The sequence below is a fragment of the Pristis pectinata genome, chromosome 10, assembly GCF_009764475.1.
Source record: "Pristis pectinata isolate sPriPec2 chromosome 10, sPriPec2.1.pri, whole genome shotgun sequence".
In the NCBI taxonomy this organism is placed as follows: Eukaryota; Metazoa; Chordata; class Chondrichthyes; order Rhinopristiformes; family Pristidae; genus Pristis; species Pristis pectinata.
This window is the reverse complement of record NC_067414.1, coordinates 68685885-68706805: the sequence shown is the minus strand read 5'-3', so window position 1 is coordinate 68706805 and position 20921 is coordinate 68685885. Positions and strand designations below refer to the sequence as shown.

Genomic DNA, 20921 nt, shown 5'->3' with positions numbered 1-20921 from the left:
AAATTTGGGAGCTGGCTGCTTGACTGTCATTGGTAAAATAAATCTCAAATGGAAGAGGTTTGGCTCAATATTTATCATGATCACAATTGAAAGAAAAGGTAACAAACATACATCAGGTTTTGATTGTTGAAATATCTTCAAAGGGTATTTTAAGTCCTCCTTTGCCTCTGTTACTAAATATTCTTTCAGCAATCCATCTGCAAATCCCGTCTTTTTACTCTCACAACGGTGCAGGAAGGGAACCACCCACTGGTACACATTTTTTATATACATTTCTTCAGAGGACTGCCAAAATATAACAAACAAAAAAATCAATACACAACACTAACATAAATACTGATATCTTTTACTGGGGGAGAAAAGAATAATTTTATCTCAACTCTGCTAAATCATATAACTTTTCAATGTTATCTTTATTCAGTTAAGTGTGTGAAATCACATCGTCAACATGGAATGGCTAGACACTGGATTTGACCTGGGAATTGTTTTTCTGTGTTAATTTTGATAATGTTACATTAAAAATACAAATGCTAAAATACAATCTTAGGCTGAATTTATATTTGAACACCTTACATTTATCAGTAATTGCCTCAGTTTATCAATGTCTTTCATCTGTTGCAGCTCCTTCAATGAAAGAGTTGGATCAGCCCCTGCTTCATACACAAGTGTTTCCAGAGTAATCAGATCATCACAGAGAACCTCTAACCCTGGGATATTCCTTTCCTTGCCAAGTCGTATAAGAGACAAGGCACAATCCACCTAAAAGGTAAATTAAGAGTGTTGTTAAACAGATCAAAAGTTTTTGGCAAAGACATGAATATGTGATTTTCAGTTTTTCATTTCTTCAAGTCCTACCTATATTATTTGAAACACAGAATGCTATATTCCCTTCCATTTAAACATCAATTTTACTACAAGGTCTACTATCTGCAATTTTATCATTTTGCAAACTCAATGAGATACTACCCCAGCTAGTGAATTATGGTTCATTATAACTGCATTTCAGGGACTCACTTTTGGCCATTTAAACTGATTTCACTTAGGACTCCTCAATGAAACAGAAGTTACATAAAGGAGCAAGATATAGCAACAAAAATAGAACTGAATTTAGCCCTAGATAGGAATCCTAACAACCAAAATTAAAGCACAAAAAATTAATTAGAGAGTAATATCCTGGCTATTGCAAAATTGATCTGTTCAAAAATTGGCTCTCCCTCTTAACAAATGTTAAGTCTAAATAATTACAGGTTACATTATTTAAAGTAAAATTATACATTGCTTCCTTTTCCCTTGTAATCTATGTGAAAGTGTTGTACTGCACATTTCAAATAATCATTGTTTGAGGTTTAGATCATTGTGTGATCAAATTATTTTAAAATGGGTGGCACAAATTGAGATTTGGTGCCACCACATGGTAACTAAAAGCATCACAGCTGTTGCTGAACACAAAAGTGGTAGGGAGAAAATTGCTACGTGTCAAAAAAAGAATTGGACAAATTGATTCTGCCCCATTTTTAGTTCAAGTATGATTGCGGGCTGGTACCTTCCCAGTTTTAGGAATCAGTGGCTTCATGTGCCATTGATGCAAAATAAAGCAATGATCTGTTCACCAGCATTCAAATGACAGCAAGCATCAATTTTCTTCAAAAACAGTTTTGCCCAATGTGAAGGTCATCTACTAAAAGGAATGGGAAAGTTGCTCATTTGGAAGCTCAATCTTCAGCTGTGGTTATGATTAAATTTTGCATCACCACGAAGCTGAAGCTGATGTGATGGCAGAATATGGAGTATAATTTCCCAGAGGTTTATGACCAATGCAGTTTCTTGCAATTCTGCTTCAATTTGTAATCTCAAATTCTTCTCGGCTTTTTCCAAACTAACCTTTATAAGGTTGTTTCCGAAGCCTTTTAACGTGCTGTTAACAATCCTAAACACAGATTAAGATTACTTAGGAAATAGAGAGGAATCCTCACTTCCAACAATATACAATGTTTCAGCATGAAAGCAAACACGCAAGATATGTTTTTGTCTCTCTTCTCACCTGCCTAGAATAACTTTCAATCTCCTCTGCACGTTTTTGATACCACTGAGTGAGTGCTTCAATAGAGGGGGCAGCAGTTCTATATTTCAACAGTTCAGGCTGCTCTTCATAAAGAAACTCAGCCACGTCTTGTGGACTGCAATCTATCATCATCCTGCAGAATAAAACAAGCACCAAATATTATCAAATTGAACAGGAAACTCACACATGCATGACTATACCATAACAATGGGGAAAGGCAATGTTCATTTATCAGCAAAGCAAACTAGTCATGGCGAAATACCATGTTGAGGCTAGAATTGTTCTGTACAGCTAATCAAGCAATAACACTTTTCTAAAAAGTTTATAAATAGACTAGTGGAGAAAATTTTATTCTGGGTCGCTTTATTTAAAAATATTATAGCATTGCTTTATGTAGGCTTAATGAATTTTTATTTCAGTTTCACAAGTTTAGTCACAGTATTTCTCAAAATCAGGATTAATTTTTCTAGAAATATAATAGAGCAGGTCATGCTGGCTATTGCCAGCAGTTCCAAATGGAACCACCAGCATTCAGCTGTTGAAATTAAACAAGTCCTAGGTTTCCATGCATATGCTGAGAAACGCAGAAGTCCGTGACTTACTGACAGATTCAGAATGCCAAATCTGTCAGTTCATTCTGACATTGGACTCCACAAGGATCGTCAATCCTGCTGGGATTTCCCTGCATTTAAACTTAGGGTAGAATCTGAGACACCACTGATTTCTGTGGGATTGTGTTGAATAGATTTGCAAGATAATAGGGAAGATGTTATCTTTTAATCATTTTAATTTACTTTAATGTTATTAATTACTTAAGTCGATTTCAAATCTGTCTGAATGTCCGTTCAACTTAATGATGACTTTCAGCCAGAAAAGACCCATCCCAACTTTGGCGTCTATCAGAGGATGTCAGGGTCACTTCAGAGTAGGAACTCTTCACTGAGCCACCCAAGAACCACACCAACAGCACCCAGTGTGCTTCCGGCCTGTGGGATCGACAGCTCTACCTGGGGCAGGTGTGCGGACGTTAGAAAACTAGTGAATAGGAAGGTAGTTGAATTAGGTAGAAAAATTGTAAGACTGAAGTTAAAACAGGATTGATTAAATTGGATTAAAATAAAAATGAAATATGGTGAGATAAATTAAAATATAGGAAAATATTTTAAAGTTAATTGAAATATCAGTTTCATGGCACATTTCAATGCTACACTATAGTTCTAATTGATTAGTATAACATAAAATACTATTTAGATTTATATAAACATATTTTATGTAAAATGTCTCTGGGCACAATCAAACCAAGTTTAGAGCAGATCATACAGCAATATGTTATTAGATAGGTTACCAAAAGCTTAGACAATGAGGCGGGTTTTAGATCGTAAAAGGAGATGAAAGACAATAAGGTAGAGAAGGGCGAAGCTATGGAAAGGGAACCTCAGGACTTGAGGTCTATGTAGTTATAGGACAGCCACCAATGGTGGACCGATTGCAGCTAAGGATCCTCACGTAGCTAGGATTTATTGCAGCGCTGCTTTCTTGGAAGGTTTGGACAGCTGGAGGAGGAAGGGAGGCTCCCGCTATAAGAATTTTGCATACAAAAGAATTTAAATTATTGAAACAAATACAAAGAAGTACTGCTAAAGGACAGTCATCCAGAACCAGAAAGATACTAATTTCCCTGAACCAGACTAACAAGTTCAAACAAATGTTACTACATATTGAAGTACATGTGTATCAAAAACCACAATCCAAAAGGACAATATTGGCAGAGATTAGTTTAGGTAATGTAAACCATGGACAGGAAAAAAAAAATTGGATGTTATAAATCAAAGTTTCTAATTTCAAATATGGAAACACTATTGCTTTTACAGTGCGTTACCTATCTATTCATTATGCAGTAAAAACCATGAATGTTGACATTCTGATAGTATTGTTCCCGCAGGTGACAGAGTCAGAACAAAGTTACTGTTTTGATCTTTTACAATATATTCAACCGAGCCTGATAGTTGAAATAAAAGTTTGACTTGGGTGCTTGTGCCAGAGCATTATTCTACCTCCCCACCCTACCCCTTTTTCCCCCAAGGTATTCTCCTTCCAACAGTTGGCTCCACACAAATCAATGGGACTGAATGCCTTGGGAGTACAATGAGTAGCCAATTAAGCACTAATATTAATAATAAAGACCAAGTTCTACCCCTGCAAGTCCATGCTAACTGCAAAACTTCAGTTATTATGGGTAGCAACTAACAATGTGGCAATGCATTCCACAGTCAATATCAGACATTCTGCTAGAAATATATAAAGTTAAGCCCTTTAAACTTGTATCGGAACTGCAAATTTAGTAGTTTTGTGCCTCATGTGTTTCCCAGTTAAGGTACATTCAGCCCTGTCTACAAACCTCTTTGTCATCAAGATATTAACACTGCTATGCATGTCTTTTTCTTCTAAAAAAGTAACAGTAGCCACTGGACTAACTACCTTTTCTTCACAATGAACCAATCTGACTGTCCATTTGTCTTCATCCCATGGACCACTTAAACTATCCATTTGCTCCCTACTTTCCACCCCTTTAGGATCCACAATTCCTTAGTGCGTCTGAAGCTGTTTATAACAAGTTTGCTAGCACAGCAAGGAGATTAACAGAATTAAACAATAAATTGCATTCTTTTACCTTAAATTTGGTTCCTCACACCAATCTAGATCTTGATGTCTTTGTTCATTCCATGGCAACGCCACCAAGTCACTGCAATCATCAACAAATCTGACAAGAAAAAGTAGAATGCATTTAAAACAAAATTTTCTATCATTTCAGCAAGAGTAAGAAAACGCATGTGTGAATGAGTTTTCATGAATTACAAATTCAAATTTATCTCTAAGCATAGTTCATTCTCAGGTTATGTTGCTTTCCACTATTAACTTAAGTGAGTCAAACATTTTTTTTATGCATTTGCTAAAATATGTTGTTTCCTACAATAAATAAATCAGGTGACATTTTAAATTAGTTAATCTACAGTAAAGTTAGATCACAATACTGGCACTTACATGATAATGTGAATAGTTGCCTTGGTAAACCATTCACAGAAAGAGAGACAAATCCAAACCAGCTAGTTACCACCCAATGTCTACTCTATCATCAGCAAATTGAAGGAAGTGACATTCTATATTATACCTTCCAATAATGTATTCAATATTCAGCTTGAGTTTCATCAGGACCACTTGGCACAGTGATCCTTGGTCCAAATATGAACCAGGGACCTGAATTCCAGGGCTGAGAGTGACTGCCCTTGTTATCAAGATAGAATTTGACAAGGTGTGGCATCAAGGCGTCCTGTTAAAACAGAGCTCATCGAAGGGAAAACACTCCAGTGGGTGGAGTCATACCTGGCACAAAGGAAGATGGCTGTGGTTAGTAGATGTCAAGCATCCCAACCCCAGAACATCACTGAAGGAGTTCCTCCGGGCAGTGTCCTGGGCCCAACCAACAACAACTGCTTCAATGACCTTCCTTCCACCTTATGAGCAGAAATGGGCATGTTTGCTCATGTATTTTCAATGTTCAATTCCAGTCACAACTCCTCAGTAAATGAACTACTCTGTGCCTGCATGCAGTAAGACCTGGTTAGTAACATTTGTGCCACAAAAATGCCATGCAATGATCATCTCCAAAAGGAGAGAATCTAACCACCTGCTCTTTAATGACATTACAATTACTGAGTATCATCCCATCATTCACTATCTTGGGGGGGGGGGGGGGGGGGGGGGTCACCATTGCCTATAAACTTAACTGGACAGGGCATGCAAATTCTGTGGCTACAGGAGCAGGCTGGATATCACCCTAAGCAGTCATATTCTCCACTACTGGTACACAGTAACAGTAGTGTACACCATCTACAAAATGTACTGAATTTAATTGTCCAGGCTACTCCAACAGCACCTCCCAAACCCATCATCTCTATCACCGATGAAAAGGGCAGCTGGTGCATGGGAACACCACTACCAGCAGATTCTCCTCCAAGGCACACACCATCCTTGCTTAGAAATATATTTCCAGTCCCTCAGGTGCAAATCCTGGAACTCCCTATCCAACTGCATTGCCAGAATACTTTTGCCAGTAGGAATCAGAATCAAATTTATTATCACTGACATATGTCATGAAATTTGTTGTTTTGCAGCAGCAGTACAGTGCAAGACATAAAAATTACTATAAGTTACAAAAATAAATAAATAGTGCAAGAGAGGAATAACAAGGTAGCGTTCATAGACCCTTCAAAAATCTGATAGTAGAGGGAAAGAAGCTGTTCCTGAAAAGTTAAGTGTGGTCTTCAAGCTCCTGTACCTCCTCCCCGATGATAGTAACGCAAAGAGGGCATGTCCCAGGCGGTGAGGGTCCTTAATAATGGATGCTGCCTTCCTGAGGCACTGCCTCTTGAAGAGGTTCTCGATGGCGGGGAGTGTTGTGCCTGTGATGGAGCTGGCTGAGTCTACAACCCTCAGCAGCCTCTTACAATCCTGCACATCGGAGCTTCCATACTAGGTGGTGAGGCAACCAGTGAGAATACTCTCCACCATACATCTGTAGAAATTTGTAAGAGTCTTTGGTGACATACCAAATCTCTTCAAACTCCTAATGAAGTAGAGCTGCTGGCGTGCCTTCTTTTTGACTGCATCAATGTGTTGGGCCCAGGATAGATCCTCTGAGATGTTGTCACCCAGGAACTTGAAGCTGCTCACCCTTTCCATTGCTGACCCCTCAATGAAGACTGGTGTGTGTGTTCTCCCAATTTCCCCTCCTGAATCCAAAAATCAATTCCTTGGTCTTGCTGACGTTGAGTGCGAGATTGTTGTTGCGACACCACTCAACCAACTGATCTCACTCCTGTACGCCTCCTCATCGCCATCTGAGAGGACTGCAGTGATTCAAGATGCCAGCTCACCACCACCTTCTCAGGGCAATTAGGAATGGGCAATAAATGATGTCCTTGCTGGCTATGCCCAGTTCCCCAAAAAAGGTACCAATTGTATTGTCTAGTGAAGTAACAACATGACTCATGTAGGACACAATGCATACACGAAAGAAACATTCAGAAGATATACTGGGGTGCTGAAGGGAGCCCACGAGCATAAATTAGTTTATCCAGTGGACAAATTTCAAAAATAGGGTATATTTTTCTTCCACTTGCACCTGTACAAAACCAAAGAAAAAAGTGGCATATTATGGGGCACATATTAAACAAATAGATGAGGAGGAATGGTAGAATTTGAAAGGGGGACTTCTTGCATCTGTAGCACAGTCCTCCAAAATCTTCAAGATAGAGATAGATATCTTTATTTGTCACGTGTACATTGAAACACAGTGAAATACATCTTTTGAATAGAGCGTTCTGGGGGCAGACCGTAAGTGTTGCCGCGTTTCCGACGCCAACATAGCATGCCCACAACTTCCTAACCCGTACGTCTTTGGAATGTGGGAGGAAACCGGAGCACCCGGAGGAAACCCACGCAGACACGGGGAGAACGTACAAACTCCATACTGACAGTGGCAGGAATTGAATCCGGGTAGCTGACGCTATAATAGCGTTATGCTAAGCGCTACACTACTGTGCCTGCCCCTGCTGAATCTTGCTGGATTCAGCAAATTTATATTAGGTGCATTTTCAATTACTACTCAGAGGTTAATGTATTTGCCTTGTTTTCAAGTACTTGCAAGGGACGAATCAGCTTTCGAACAGAGATGTTGGCAATTTTACTATTTTTGAACAGGCCTTGTGAAATGAGAGCAATTAATTTTATACATTAACTACAGACTAATTGATACTGTGAGGAATAACAGTTTGGGAAATTACTTCTAATGATAATAGATGAAAATAAGTCATTAAAATTAGACTATCTTCAAGACATTTTCATTAACACAAAATGAGTCACATAAAATCATTTAAAAATTATAAATCAGATATAGCAAACATTTTACTGGTAGAGGTACTCGTAATACATTATCTGCTTCCACTCATTTCTAAACACTCAATCAAAAATATGTTGATACATTGCCAAAGTCTCATCAGAAAACAATGGAATATTATCGGTGATTACATGTGTCCAGACTAAGCGTAATAAATATACCAGGGCTGCTACTTGTTAGTAGACGGTTACAGATTATTCATTAAATTTACAGTAATATTATTTCTTCATTAGGGACATAATTATACACAATATGATACTTTCAACATTAACATCAAAAGAAAAATAAAAATTAGCAGATACACCAAAAGGAGAATAAATCTACCATTACTATGCATACAAACAAATTAATGTAAAAGACACATGGGATTCTTTTGAAGGCTGAATTCACTCTGGATTTTCACAATTCTTGATTTATGTACTTAACTACTACAAGGTACATGTCAAATCATATTATCAAGCTTAGTACTTTTTTAATTGCAATTATTTAGTTTAGTTGGATTTGTTCCAAACCTAGTATTTAACAAAATTCTGAACAGATGAACAAATAAATCTATCAATTAGATTTTAAACTAATGACTGTCAGTACAAATCACCTGAAATCTTAGAAGACAGAATAAATATGATTCAAGATTTTCTAGTCAATTTGTGCACTGAAATTCAATATCAATCATGAATTAACATATACATTTTTATTATACGGCAAAAAACTGCTCTTTGCGTTGCTGAATGGTCTACATAAACATTTAACAATATTCACTGATTCATTTTACACAGCAGTAAATATTCACATGCTAATATTTCCATTCCATTTATTAAATATTGTTTATAACACTAGTATCAAAATACTATGTTTTTCCAGGATGTTATAATAGAATTTTCAAGCTAACAGAAAACAAATCTGAAGGTATTTTACTATCATAATTACTTTACAACAATGAAAATGAGAAGAAAATTAACAGATTTTTTCCTTCTCTTTTCACTTTTATAAGTACAAGGTCATCAGTGCTCAGCACAGAGGAAGAACTATTTAGGAAATACTACAATAGCACAATATAGCATTTAAAGTTTTTATCATGAACAAAAAATCAAGCAGCCGCTATTATTGGCAATAACTTCACTGATTTTCAGCCATTTGCTTCACTCAAGATAATAGTGTTCTTCCAAACACATTGTCACACATTACTAATAATGCACAAGATTACCTAAACTGGATTAAATATGGCTATAAACAGGTCTTGTGGACTACAATAATTAGAGGCTTGTGAATGTAATTGAAGATAAATTGAAAAAAATAAAAACAGAAATGCTAGAAACACTTATCAGGTAGGGCAGCATTGTGGAAAGAAATACAGTTAATGTTTCAGGTCTGGGACCCAGGACCGGAAAAGATTGAAAACAGGTTAGTTTTAGATTGCAATGAGTGCAAGGAAGGGATGGGTAGAACAAAAGGAATATCTCTGATAGGATGAGACCAGATGCCTTAATGTGGCAGTTAAGCAGCAGTTAAGATCAGATTATTTTCATTTATTGTATTTTTCCCCTCAAAAATGCTAAGTGGATGAAATTACAGTAGCAACCTCACTATGGAAGTACTTAAATTCTATTTAAAAGTTACTTTGGGATGTAGTTCTATTTTTCTGTCTTTCATAATATGAAAACCTACAATGTCTCATTAAATCTTAACGTAAAAAGAAATTAGCATTTTATCTTTTAAGAGCTGTGGACACTAAGAAGCTATACAAATAAATATCTTTACAAAAGAATCGCACTATAATTTTACAGTGTAATATCCATCTAAGTGAATAAAATCAAATTGACATCTACCAATGAAGAAAATGCAAAACATTTTCTTCATTGCTTAACATTTAGTTTTTAGAAATACACTACAAATAGAATTTTGGCCTGGTATTACTTCCTGCTCTCAGTTTTAATAACAAACAAGATTATTGAATTACACAACTCTTCAGATATATTCTGCATTTGCTATACTATACTCATATGAATTCTACTATGTCAACTATTTTTATGATCCCGAACAATGATATTTCGCTATGGGAATTTAACTATATTAAATCTAAGCAAAATAAATTCCAATTGCAGAAATGTATTGCTTTTAAAGATACCATTAGAAATTCTAGTCTGCTGTAAACATGAACTCAAATTCAGCAAGGTCAGTCACATTAGTTAGTCCGAACATTTTTTTTTTTAAAAATGGGAATTAATTCATTATATTAATCGATACAATTTTGTAATTTCGTGATGTGATGCTTTAACAATGGTGAGATCTTATGATTTTAATCCATCATTGACTTTTGTATTTCTTTAATCCCCTGAAAGCAGACTTAGCAGCCCCTTAGCAATCATTTGCTCGGACAAGGCACCATGCGAAGCAATAAGCTGCTTTATTTCACATTATTGCACTTTGGGAGGTCAAATGCAAGGGGTAAGTATACAGTTAAGGGCAGGACCCTCAACAGCACTGATGTACAAAGTGATCTCGGGGTTCAAGTCCATAGCTCCCTGAAAGTGGCAACAGAAGTAAATAGGGTGGTAAAGGCAGCTTTTTTTTTCGTTTCGAATTATACAGCAGAGGAAGAGGCTCTTCAGCTCAACTCATCCCTGCCTACAAAGATGTCTATCAGAGCTCGTCCCATTTGCCTATACTTGGCCTAAATCCCTCGAAACCTTTTCTATCCATGTAGCTGTCTAAATATCTTTTAAACATTATAATTTTGCCCACCTCTACAGCTTTCTCTGGCAGCTTGTTCCATATACTCACCACCCTCTGTGTGAAAAGGTTTCTCCTCAGGTCCCTTTTAAATCTTTCCCCTCTCACCTTAAGTCCATGTCCTCTGGAACACAGAACAGCACAGCACAGGAACAGGCCCTTCAGCCCACAATGTTCTGCCAGACTAATTAAAGCTACTAATTAAACACCCAACTAAACTAGTTTCTTCTACCTACACAATGTTCATATCCCTCCATTCTCTGCAGTCATGTGCTTATCTAAGAGCCTTTATCACATTTGGCATTCCAGGCACCCACCAATCTCTGTGTTTAAAACAAAAACTTGCCCCACACATCTCCTTTGAATTTACTCCCTCTTACCGTAAATGCATGCCCTCTGGTATTAGACATTTCGACCCAGCTGATACCGGCTGTCTGCCTTATCTATGGCTCTAATAATCTTATAAGCCTATATCAGGTCTCCCCTCAGCCTCCACCACTCCAGAGAAGACAGCCCAAGTGTATCCAACTCTCCTTATAGCACATGTTCTTTAATCCAGGCAGCATCCTGGTAAACTCCTCCTGCACCATCTCCATAACTTCCACATCCTTCCTACAATCGGGCAACCAGAAGTGAATACAATGCTCCAGATGCAGCCTAATCAGAGTTTTATAAAGCTGCAACATAACTTCCTGACTCTTGAACTTGGAGTATTGTGTGCAATTCTGGTCACCCCATTCCAGAAAGGATGTGGAGGCTTTGGAGAAGTTGCAGAACAAGATTACCAAAATGCTGCCTGGATTAGAGACTAATAGTTATAAGGAGAGGTTGGACAAACTTGGGTTGTTTTCTCTAGAGCATCGGAGGCTGAGGGGAGACCCGATAGAAGTTTATAAAATCATGAGAGGTATAGATAGGATAGACAGTCAGAATCTCTTTCCCAGGGCAAAAATGTCAAATACTAAAGGTCATAGCTTTAAGGAGGAACGGGGAACATTTAAGGAGATGTGCAGGGCAAGTTTTTTTCTTTACATACATAGAGTGGTAGATGCCTGATACTGGCTGCCAGGGTTGGTAATGGAAGCACATACGAAAGTGGTGTTTAAAAGGCTTTTAGATAGGCACATGAATATACAGGAAATGGAGGGATATGGATCATGTGCAGGCAGAAAGGATTAGTTTAATTTGGCATTGCGTTTAGCAGAGACATTGCAGGCCAGAGGGCCTGTTCCTGTGCTGTACTGTTATACTGCTCTATTTATCAAGAGACATGCAATTATAATTGGACTATTAATTCAATTAGCATTCCCTATCTTCATGTGATAACATAAGATGCAAATTATATTCCACTTCCTGCATCACAGGGCTGTCTTTCTTGACTAACAGTCGTCCACCAGCATTTTTATAGTAGGATTATCAGAAACAACTGGTTTTTTTTTTAAAGAAGGGTTTACAGCATTCAATTTCAAGAGCATAGAGTCAATACTTATATTTTGGTTTTGATGTCCAAAGACAGCCAGCTATCAAAGCATTTTCACACAATGGATGTTTTTCTTTTCTGCTTGCAAAGTTCAGGGAGTACAACTTTCATTATCATAACTTTTTAAATACATACAGACACTAAAAAATGACAATACACTGCCCTAAAATAACATTACAAGCAATTTTTCCTCATTTTTATTTCTGTGGGACTGTGGCAAAAAAGTAAAACGCAATGCATATTTAAAAACATCAATCAACATGAACCGGAATGAAAATTCCTCTCTATTCTCATTCAGATGTTCCCCACCCACCAAGCAACAAAGCAAACTATTTTTTCAGAAAATTGACAAGCAAATTCTAGCATCTATTGTAAATGTGTTAAAATATTTATAAATACTAAGTTAAACTATTATTACCCAAATGCTGAGTTTGACATCACAAGTCTTTCATAAACTTGTTTTGATGAAAGGTCAAACAGAACATTATCCATTTCTCTCTCCACATACATTTCCTGGCTTGTAGAGTATTTCCTGAATTATATTCGTTTTATTAAAACTTTCAGCATCTGCACTTTTCTTGCTTTTTGATAAATCACCTTCCATTTTAACAGTTTGTCATAAACTATTTCATCCACTGACGCAGAAGTGATCCTAATGTTGATGTGTAGGATAGCTCATTCACTAAAGACCGCATAATAGCTACCCAAGGTACAAAGTGCTCAAAGCACCAAGTCTGATGGTACGAGCAATTTATGCATCTCAAGTTTTTTTAATAATTGCCTAAATTAATATTCCAGTCCAATTTTTAAAACAGCTTTGAATTCACAATACTTGTAATAAAAGGACTGCCACAGATTTAATTCAAACCATACTTCACAACTTGGAGTAATTCAGATTTCTTTTCCACAGATAAAATTAAATTTATATGGAAAAAAATAAAAAGAGACAAACACTATGTACCTATTTTCTCAAATAAGGGACTACTTTGTCACTTCTGCCAGTTTGGAATCTTCGACAATAAAGTAACAAATAATCACTTTTGGTGAAAACAAAGAGAATGCTGGAGGAACTAGAGGGCCGAGGTGTGTGGTGTGTCTGTGTGTGTGGGCAGTGGAGAAAGAAACAAATTGTCAATGTTTCAGGTTGAGACCCTGCTTCAGTACCGAGAGTGCAGAGAGAAGGTAGCAACTATAAAGGAGAGGTGAGACGAGTAGGTGATAGGTAGTCTGAGGAGGGGTGAAGGACGACGGGCAAATGAAATCAGATAGGGGAGGGGATCAGGTAGGTGAAATGTGTAGGGAGAGGGAGAGAGGGGAAGGAAAGGGTTACCCGAAATTGGAAAATTCAGATGTTCACTTTCGGTAAAGTCACCTGTATTTTCATATTATAAACAAATCTATTTTAAGGATTCATTCCAAATTAAACTTAAAGTCACAAAAAGAATATAAGAATAATAAGAAATCTTCAGTATAGAAGGAATAAAGTTGCTTCATATACTTTTAGATCCTCCTACCTGGCTTCTGGTAGAAGAAAACAGTACTCATGAGGCGTTGTTGTTTCAGGAAAGTTTGAAAGAATAGCCAACCGATGAGGCAACAGATCTGAACCATGGTAGGTGAACAGAATCTCCAAAGCCTGGACATTGCTCTCCTATTTGAAAGGAGAGGTCACAGTTGCTAATACTATTCAAACACAGAGGCATTCAACTTAGATTGACCAAATTCATACTTGACAAAATGTTAGTACAGCAATTGTACACACAAAGCAATTTCCTCATTTTTAAAAAATATATCTGAAAAAGACACCAAAAGGTTCATTAATTCAGCTTTCTTTGAAAAAATATTAAACTGTTAAGAGACAATTGGCTTTATTTTTGATTTCCCACCCACCCGTCCCCCCCCAGACACACACACATTCAAGGTCTACTGTTACAAAGCCAGACACTTTCACAATCAACACTAGTATATCCAAGATGGAGACCTACTTGCTATCAGCTCACTTTGTCAACATTTTCTCCCTCAGTTTATTTAAAGGACACCATTCTCATAAATGCTTTCCTAAATGACATTTGTGGCCATTATTAGACTTGTTTGCACTAGTCTACAAAACAAATATGAGAACTGTTGAGGAAAAAAAACATTCCTTTCTGATAAGAGATCATCTATCAGAAACTTAAACTGTGTTTCTTTCATCACAGATAATGCTGGACTAGTTGAGTGTTTTCAGCTTTTTTGTGTGTCTTAATCTGTATCTTTACTCAATGTGAAGAAGTGCAGTCTTCTGAAAGACAGTTAATAGTCTTCAGAAATACAATTCTATGAAAATGAATTCAGTGCATAGTTTTATTATTGCCAAAACAAAATATATTAATTTCTCTTGATTAACTATCCTTTTATTTACACCTTGATAATAATCAGTTAAAAACCATCAGGCCAAAAACTTGATTGCAGGGATTCAAACAATGAGTTCTGGCAAATAGGGACATGAAAGTTGAATTCAAGTAAAGGAAGGAAAGTAATGGGATAATTGTTTGCAAGAGTCAAAAAGTCAAATAAAAACAGAAAGACAGGCATGTTGAAAGCAAATCTGCAGGAGAGAGAAACAGTACCCAAGGAGACAAACCTGTTAATAACGTCAGCCAACATGGAGTCAGGATAAGGAGCCAGGGGTCAGCAGTTACTTGAGAACACAGCTGAAGGAACAGGAAGTCAACTGAAATAAGCAAGATGAGCTCAGAAGGGGAATGAGGGGAGATGAAAGAGAAACTAGAGAGAGATACAAGTTTGAAGTTTGAGTTTAGAAGTTTGGTTTGCTGAGCTAGAAAAGGGTGTACAGTCACAGTTGACCAGGTGGTTTCAATCTTAGTGACAAGTCCAGTAGCTTCTTGCACACGTTGGAGATGAGAATGGACATGGTAGAAAGGTTACAAGAGAGGTCACATTCTTCTGCCCTTCTTGTCGAACCAGGGTTGACAATTTCCTTTTTTTTGTGTGGGGCAGAGAGCAACAAGGCCATAGATTGTGGAGGTATTCAAATATGCTGCTGCCACTGAGCCTCATAGATATCCAGTTTTAAGTTGGTGGTATTATTCTTAACCTACCCAACAGTGTGCAAGTTGCACTACAATATAATGAAGCTGGCACAGGATCTTCACAAAGATCAAGAAGAAATTATTTCTAACAAAGCTGGACTGTTACTGGATTGGTGAAATAAGGTTATTCCCTTGTGTTGGTTCACTCATTGCCTGATGGAAGCTCAGTCTGGCACTTGTATCTTTCAGGAGTTCAGTCAGGATCGCTTCAGAGTCACTTCTGGTAATAAATACTGAACCACCACTCTCCTAGAGTGCATTCAGCACCTTTACTCCCCAGTGCTTCTCTCAAACAGCACAAAATAGGAATACCAATTCACCCACCGAGTGAAATCAATATTTAGTCATCAGCATCAGTTTTATTGGTCCATGCTTACCCTGAAGTCATGACTTTTACAGGCTCAAATATATCACTGTTGTGAGCTAATTTGCTGTTTGGATCAAAACACAGTAGTCCATCTAATTTCAATTTTTATTACTTAACCAGTTTAATACAACTGAGTGGGTTGTCGAGCAACTTCATACACTAATTAAGATTCAGTCATATTAATGTGAGACAGGAAATAAGTCAGACCGAGCCAGAGAACGCTTTTAGAATATAGAACTTTACAGCACAGTACAGGCCCTTCAGCCCACAATGTTGTGCTGACATCTTATCCTGCTCTAAGATCTATCTAACCCTTCCCTCCCACATAGCTCCACATTTCTCTATCATTCATGTGTCTATCGAAGAGTCTCTTAAATGTCCCTAATGTACAGTGGCATGCAAAAGTTTGGGCACCCCTGGTCAAAATTTTTGTCACCGTTAACGGTTAAGTGAGTAGAAGATGAACTGATCTCCAAAAGTCAAAGCTAAAGATGAAACATTCTTTACAACATTTTAAGCAAGATTAGTGTATTATTTTTGTTTTGTACAATTTTAGAGTGAAAAAAAGGAAAGGAGCACCATGCAAAAGTTTGGGTACCCCAAGAGATTTGAGCTCTCAGATAACTTTTACCAAGGTCTCAGACCTTCATTAGCTTGTTTAGGGCTATGGCTTGTTCACAGTCATCGTTAGGAAAGGCCAGGTGACGCAAATTTCAAAGCTTTATAAATACCCTGACTCCTCAAACCTTGTCCCAACAATCAGCAGCCATGGGCTCCTCTAATCAGCTGCCTAGCACTCTGAAAATTAAAATAAATGATGCGCACAAAGCAGGAGAAGGCTATAAGAAGACAGCAAAGCATTTTCAGGTAGCCGTTTCCTCAGTTCATAATGTAATTAAGAAATGGCAGTTAACAGGAACAGTGGAGGTCAAGTTGAGGTCTGGAAGACCAAGAAAACTTTCTGAGAGAACTGCTTGTAGGATTGCTAGAAAGGCAAAACAAAACCCCCGTTTGACTGCAAAAGACCTTCAGGAAGATTTAGCAGACTCTGGAGTGGTGGTGAACTGTTCTACTGTGCAGTGACACCTGCACAAACTTGACCTTCATGGAAGAGTCATCAGAAGAAAACCTTTCCTGCATCCTCACCACAAAATTCAGCATCAGAAGTTTACAAAGGAACATCTAAACAAGCCTGATGCATTTTGGAAACAAGTCCTGTGTACTGATGAAGTTAAGATAGAACTTTTTGGCCACAATGAGCAAAGGTATGTTTGGAGAGAAAAGGGCGCAGAATTTCATGAAAAGAACACCTCTCCAACTGTTAAGCACGGGGGTGGATCGATCATGCTTTGGGCTTGTGTTGCAGCCAGTGGCACAGGGAACATTTCACTGGTGGAGGGAAGAATGAATTCAATTAAATACCAGCAAATTGTGGAAGCAAACATCACACCATTTGTAACAAAAAAAAGCTGAAGCTGAAGAGAGGATGGCTTCTACAACAGGATAAAGATCTAAAACACATCTCAAAATTCACAAATGGACTACCTCAAGAGGCACAAGCTGAAGGTTTTGCTATGGCCTTCACAGTCCCCCGACCTAAACATCGAAAAGCTGTGGATAGACCTCAAAAGAGCAGTGCATGCAAGAGGCCCAAGAATCTCACAGATCTAGAAGCCTTTTGCAAGGAAGAATGGGCAAAAATCCCCCTAACAAGAATTGAAAGACTCTTAGCTGGCTACAGAAAGTGTTTACAAGCTGTGATACTTGCCAAAGGGTGTGTTACTAAGTACTGACCACGCAGGGTGCCCAAACTTTTGCTTTGGGCCCTTTTCCTTTTTTGTTATTTTGGAACTGTAAAAGATGGAAGTAAAAAAGTAATCTTGCTTAAAATATTAAAGAAATGTGTCATCTTTAACTTTATGCCTTTTGGAAATCAGGTCATCTTTTACTCACTTAGCTATTCACAGTAACAGAAATTTTGACCAGGGTGCCCAAACTTTTGCATGCCACTGTATCTGCCCCCACAACCTCTGCAGGCAGTGCGTTCAACGCACCTAGCACTGTGTATAAAAAAAACTTACCCCTGACATCCCCCTTATACCTTCCTCCAATCACCTTAAAATTAAGTCCCCTCGTGTTAGCCATTTCCGCCCTGGAAAAAAGTCTCTGGCTGTCCACTCGACCTATGCCTCTCATCCTCCTTCGCTCCAAAGAGAAAAGCCCTACCCCGCTCAACGTATCCTCATAAAACATGCTCTCCAATCCAGGTAGCTTCCCGTCAAATTTGAAGGCAGAATACAGGGTTAATGGAAGGATTCTTAGAAGTGTGGATAAATCACTTCACACTTTTCTGGGCTGAACTCCATCTGGCACTTCTCAGCCCAGCTTTGCATCCTATCAATGTCCTGTTGTAATCTACAGGAACCTTCTACACTATCCACAACACCACCAACTTTTGTATAGTCTGCAAGCTTACTAACCCACCCCTCCACATCCTCATCTAAGTCATTTATAAAAATCACGAACAGCAGGGGTCGCAGAACAGATCCCTGCGGAACACCACTGATCATGAACCTCCAAGTAGAATATGCTCCATCTACAACCACTCTCTGCCTTCCATGGGCAAGCCAATTCAGAATCCACACTGCCAAGTTTTCCTGGATCCCACGTCTCCCAACCTTCTGAAGGAACCTATCATGGGGAACCTTATCAAATGCCTTACTGAAGTCCATATACACCACATGCACTGCTAAACCCTCAATGTGTTTTATCACATCCTCAAAGAACTCTATCAAGCTCGTGAGGCATGACCTGCCCCTCACAAAGCCATGCTGACTATCCCTATCCCTAATGCTTCTCCAAATGCTCATAAATCCTGTCCCTAAGAATCTTTTCCAGTAATTTGCCCACTACTTAAGAAAGACTTTCTGGTTTACAATTCCAAGGGTTATCCCTACTCCCTTTCTTGAATAAAGGAATAACATTTGCCACCCTCCAATCATCTGGTACTACTCCTGTGGCCAGTGAGGATGCAAAGATCGTCACCAGGGACTCAGAAATCTTTTCCCTCACTTCCCATAGTATCCTGGGACATATCCCGTCCGGCCCTGGGGACTTATCTATCCTTTAGTATCTCTGAAGGATATTAATGAACCAGCTTAGTTTTTAAAACGATAATCTGGCAGCATGTTGGCCACTCTTACTGATGTCAGCTTTTTAAAAACTTAATTTGAATTCTCAAACTGCTGTGGAGACACTGAAGTTGTGTTCATTCTCTGGATTATTGGTCTAAGACTCTGCTTTTTCAACAACAAAACTACAACATTTCTCTTCCTTATGGGGTTTGGTACAGAAATAAATCAGGCTTGAGACCCAGCATTCATTTGTATTAGTTATACTGCTTTGGCTGCTGATTTTGCTTTTAAAAAGACAGGAAAGCAGACCAAATTAATTGCCTTGAAGAAAATAAATCATATCATGACTAACATTAGTGTTTTCAGACAATATACCTTACCCTCGCATATGTTCTTGCTGATAATACAATGTTCTGACTCCTAAATTTTTTGAAGAATTCAGAGTCATATCTTTGCTCTGCAGCATGAGGCCCTCCAAGGATTTCCTATGAATAGAAGTTACAAGTCATTGCAACTAAGTATTAAAGACAGAGCATTAAGATTCTGTGTATATTTAACTCCTGATTAGAATTTTGAACCACAATAATTTCCCAAATACTATAACTTCCTTTGGAAGGCAGGAATATTAAACAGGTAAAAATAGAAAAACTGCTTATGCTGGAAATCTGAAATAAAGACCATCCCTTCATCAGACAAAGACCCATGACTGGCTGATGAAGGTCTTCGACCTGAAACGTTAACTCTTTTTCTCTTTGCATAGATCATGCCTCACCTGTTGAATGTTTCCAGTATCTTCTATTTTTATTTCATATTATATTAAAATGATGACTTTTTAATTCTGAATATGAGGATTTATAAGATAAACTTTTGTACTTTATATTATAAAATTGATTTTCATACCTCATAAGTTGCTAGGCGATTTAAGTAGGTTAACAGCTTCAATCTACAACGACAAAGCTCCTTCTGTTCCAGTGTCAGCCTGGGAAAAGAAAGTTACAGTTAGATTACTGTGCATCTCACCTTTTTATATATTACAATATTTTCTTTGATACTTCCAATACAATGCCATGTCCCAAATACAGAATTGTACGTATTTTTGGGTAATAGAAATGTATAATCAGTAACAAAACCAAGTCATTTGAACTTTATTTTGTTTAGTTGATCAATGCAGTGCAAAAATGCAATAGGTTGATCAATGGTAATATGCTGCAAAACAATAAAATCACACGTGAAGGAAATAATAATTATAATCTTAGCAGTGGTAATGCTGCAGGCAATGAACCGAGACTAGAATTCCATAAAATATTAATAGGCTGGAATTTCATTAGAAAATTCAAACAATAAGTACAAGTAAACTCTTCTGTTTAAAGTATCACACAGCCTCATCTCAAATATACAAGGAACGTGAAGGGACAGTTCACTGTTAATGGCAAGATGTACAGAAGAATCTTGGGGTCCAAGTCCATAGCTCCCTCAAAGTGGCTGCACAGGTTGATGGGGTGGTTAAGAAGGCGTATGCCATGCTTGCCTTTTTTAGTCGAGGCATTGAGTTCAAGAGTCAGGAAGTTACGTTGCAGCTTCATAAAACTCTAGTTAGGCTGCATCAGGAGCATTGCGCTCAATTCTGGTCACCCCATTATAGGAAGGATGTGGAGGCTTTGGAAAGGATACAGAAGAGATTTACAAAGATGCTGCCTGGATTCGAAGGCAAATGCTATAAGGAGAAGTTGAACAAACTTGGGCTTTTTTCTCTGAAACAGCAGAAGCTGAGAGGAGATCTGATAGAGGTTTATAAGATTATGAGAGGCAGAGATAGAGTAGACAGCCGGTATCTTTTTCCCAGGGTCAAAATGTTTACTACGAGAGGGCATGCATTTAAGGTGAGAGGGGGTAAGTTCAAAGGAGATGTGCGGGTCAAGTTTTTGTTTTTTTTCTATATACACAAGGAGTGGTGGGTGCCTGTAATATGCAGCCAAGGGTGGTGGTGGAGGTAAATACGACAGAGGCATTCAAGAAGCTTTTAGATAGGCACATGAATGGAGGGATATGGACATTGTGTAGGCAGAAGGGATTAGTTTATTTAGGCATTTAATTACTAGT

General features: G+C 38.0%; 1 protein-coding gene across 2 annotated transcripts in view; it reads right to left on the bottom strand.

Annotated features, from left to right (window-relative positions):
* Positions 1 to 20921, bottom strand: part of nbas (NBAS subunit of NRZ tethering complex) — a 212344-nt gene that overhangs the window by 159615 nt on the left and 31808 nt on the right. For both annotated transcript variants that reach the window (XM_052024299.1, XM_052024300.1), the window contains exons 19-25: positions 19722 to 19800; positions 19202 to 19306; positions 13743 to 13879; positions 4734 to 4823; positions 2042 to 2195; positions 574 to 759; positions 112 to 285 (exon numbers count right to left, since the gene is read on the bottom strand). In XM_052024299.1, coding sequence (XP_051880259.1) covers positions 112 to 285; positions 574 to 759; positions 2042 to 2195; positions 4734 to 4823; positions 13743 to 13879; positions 19202 to 19306; positions 19722 to 19800 — 925 coding nt within the window. The remainder of the gene's footprint in view (positions 1 to 111; positions 286 to 573; positions 760 to 2041; positions 2196 to 4733; positions 4824 to 13742; positions 13880 to 19201; positions 19307 to 19721; positions 19801 to 20921) is intronic.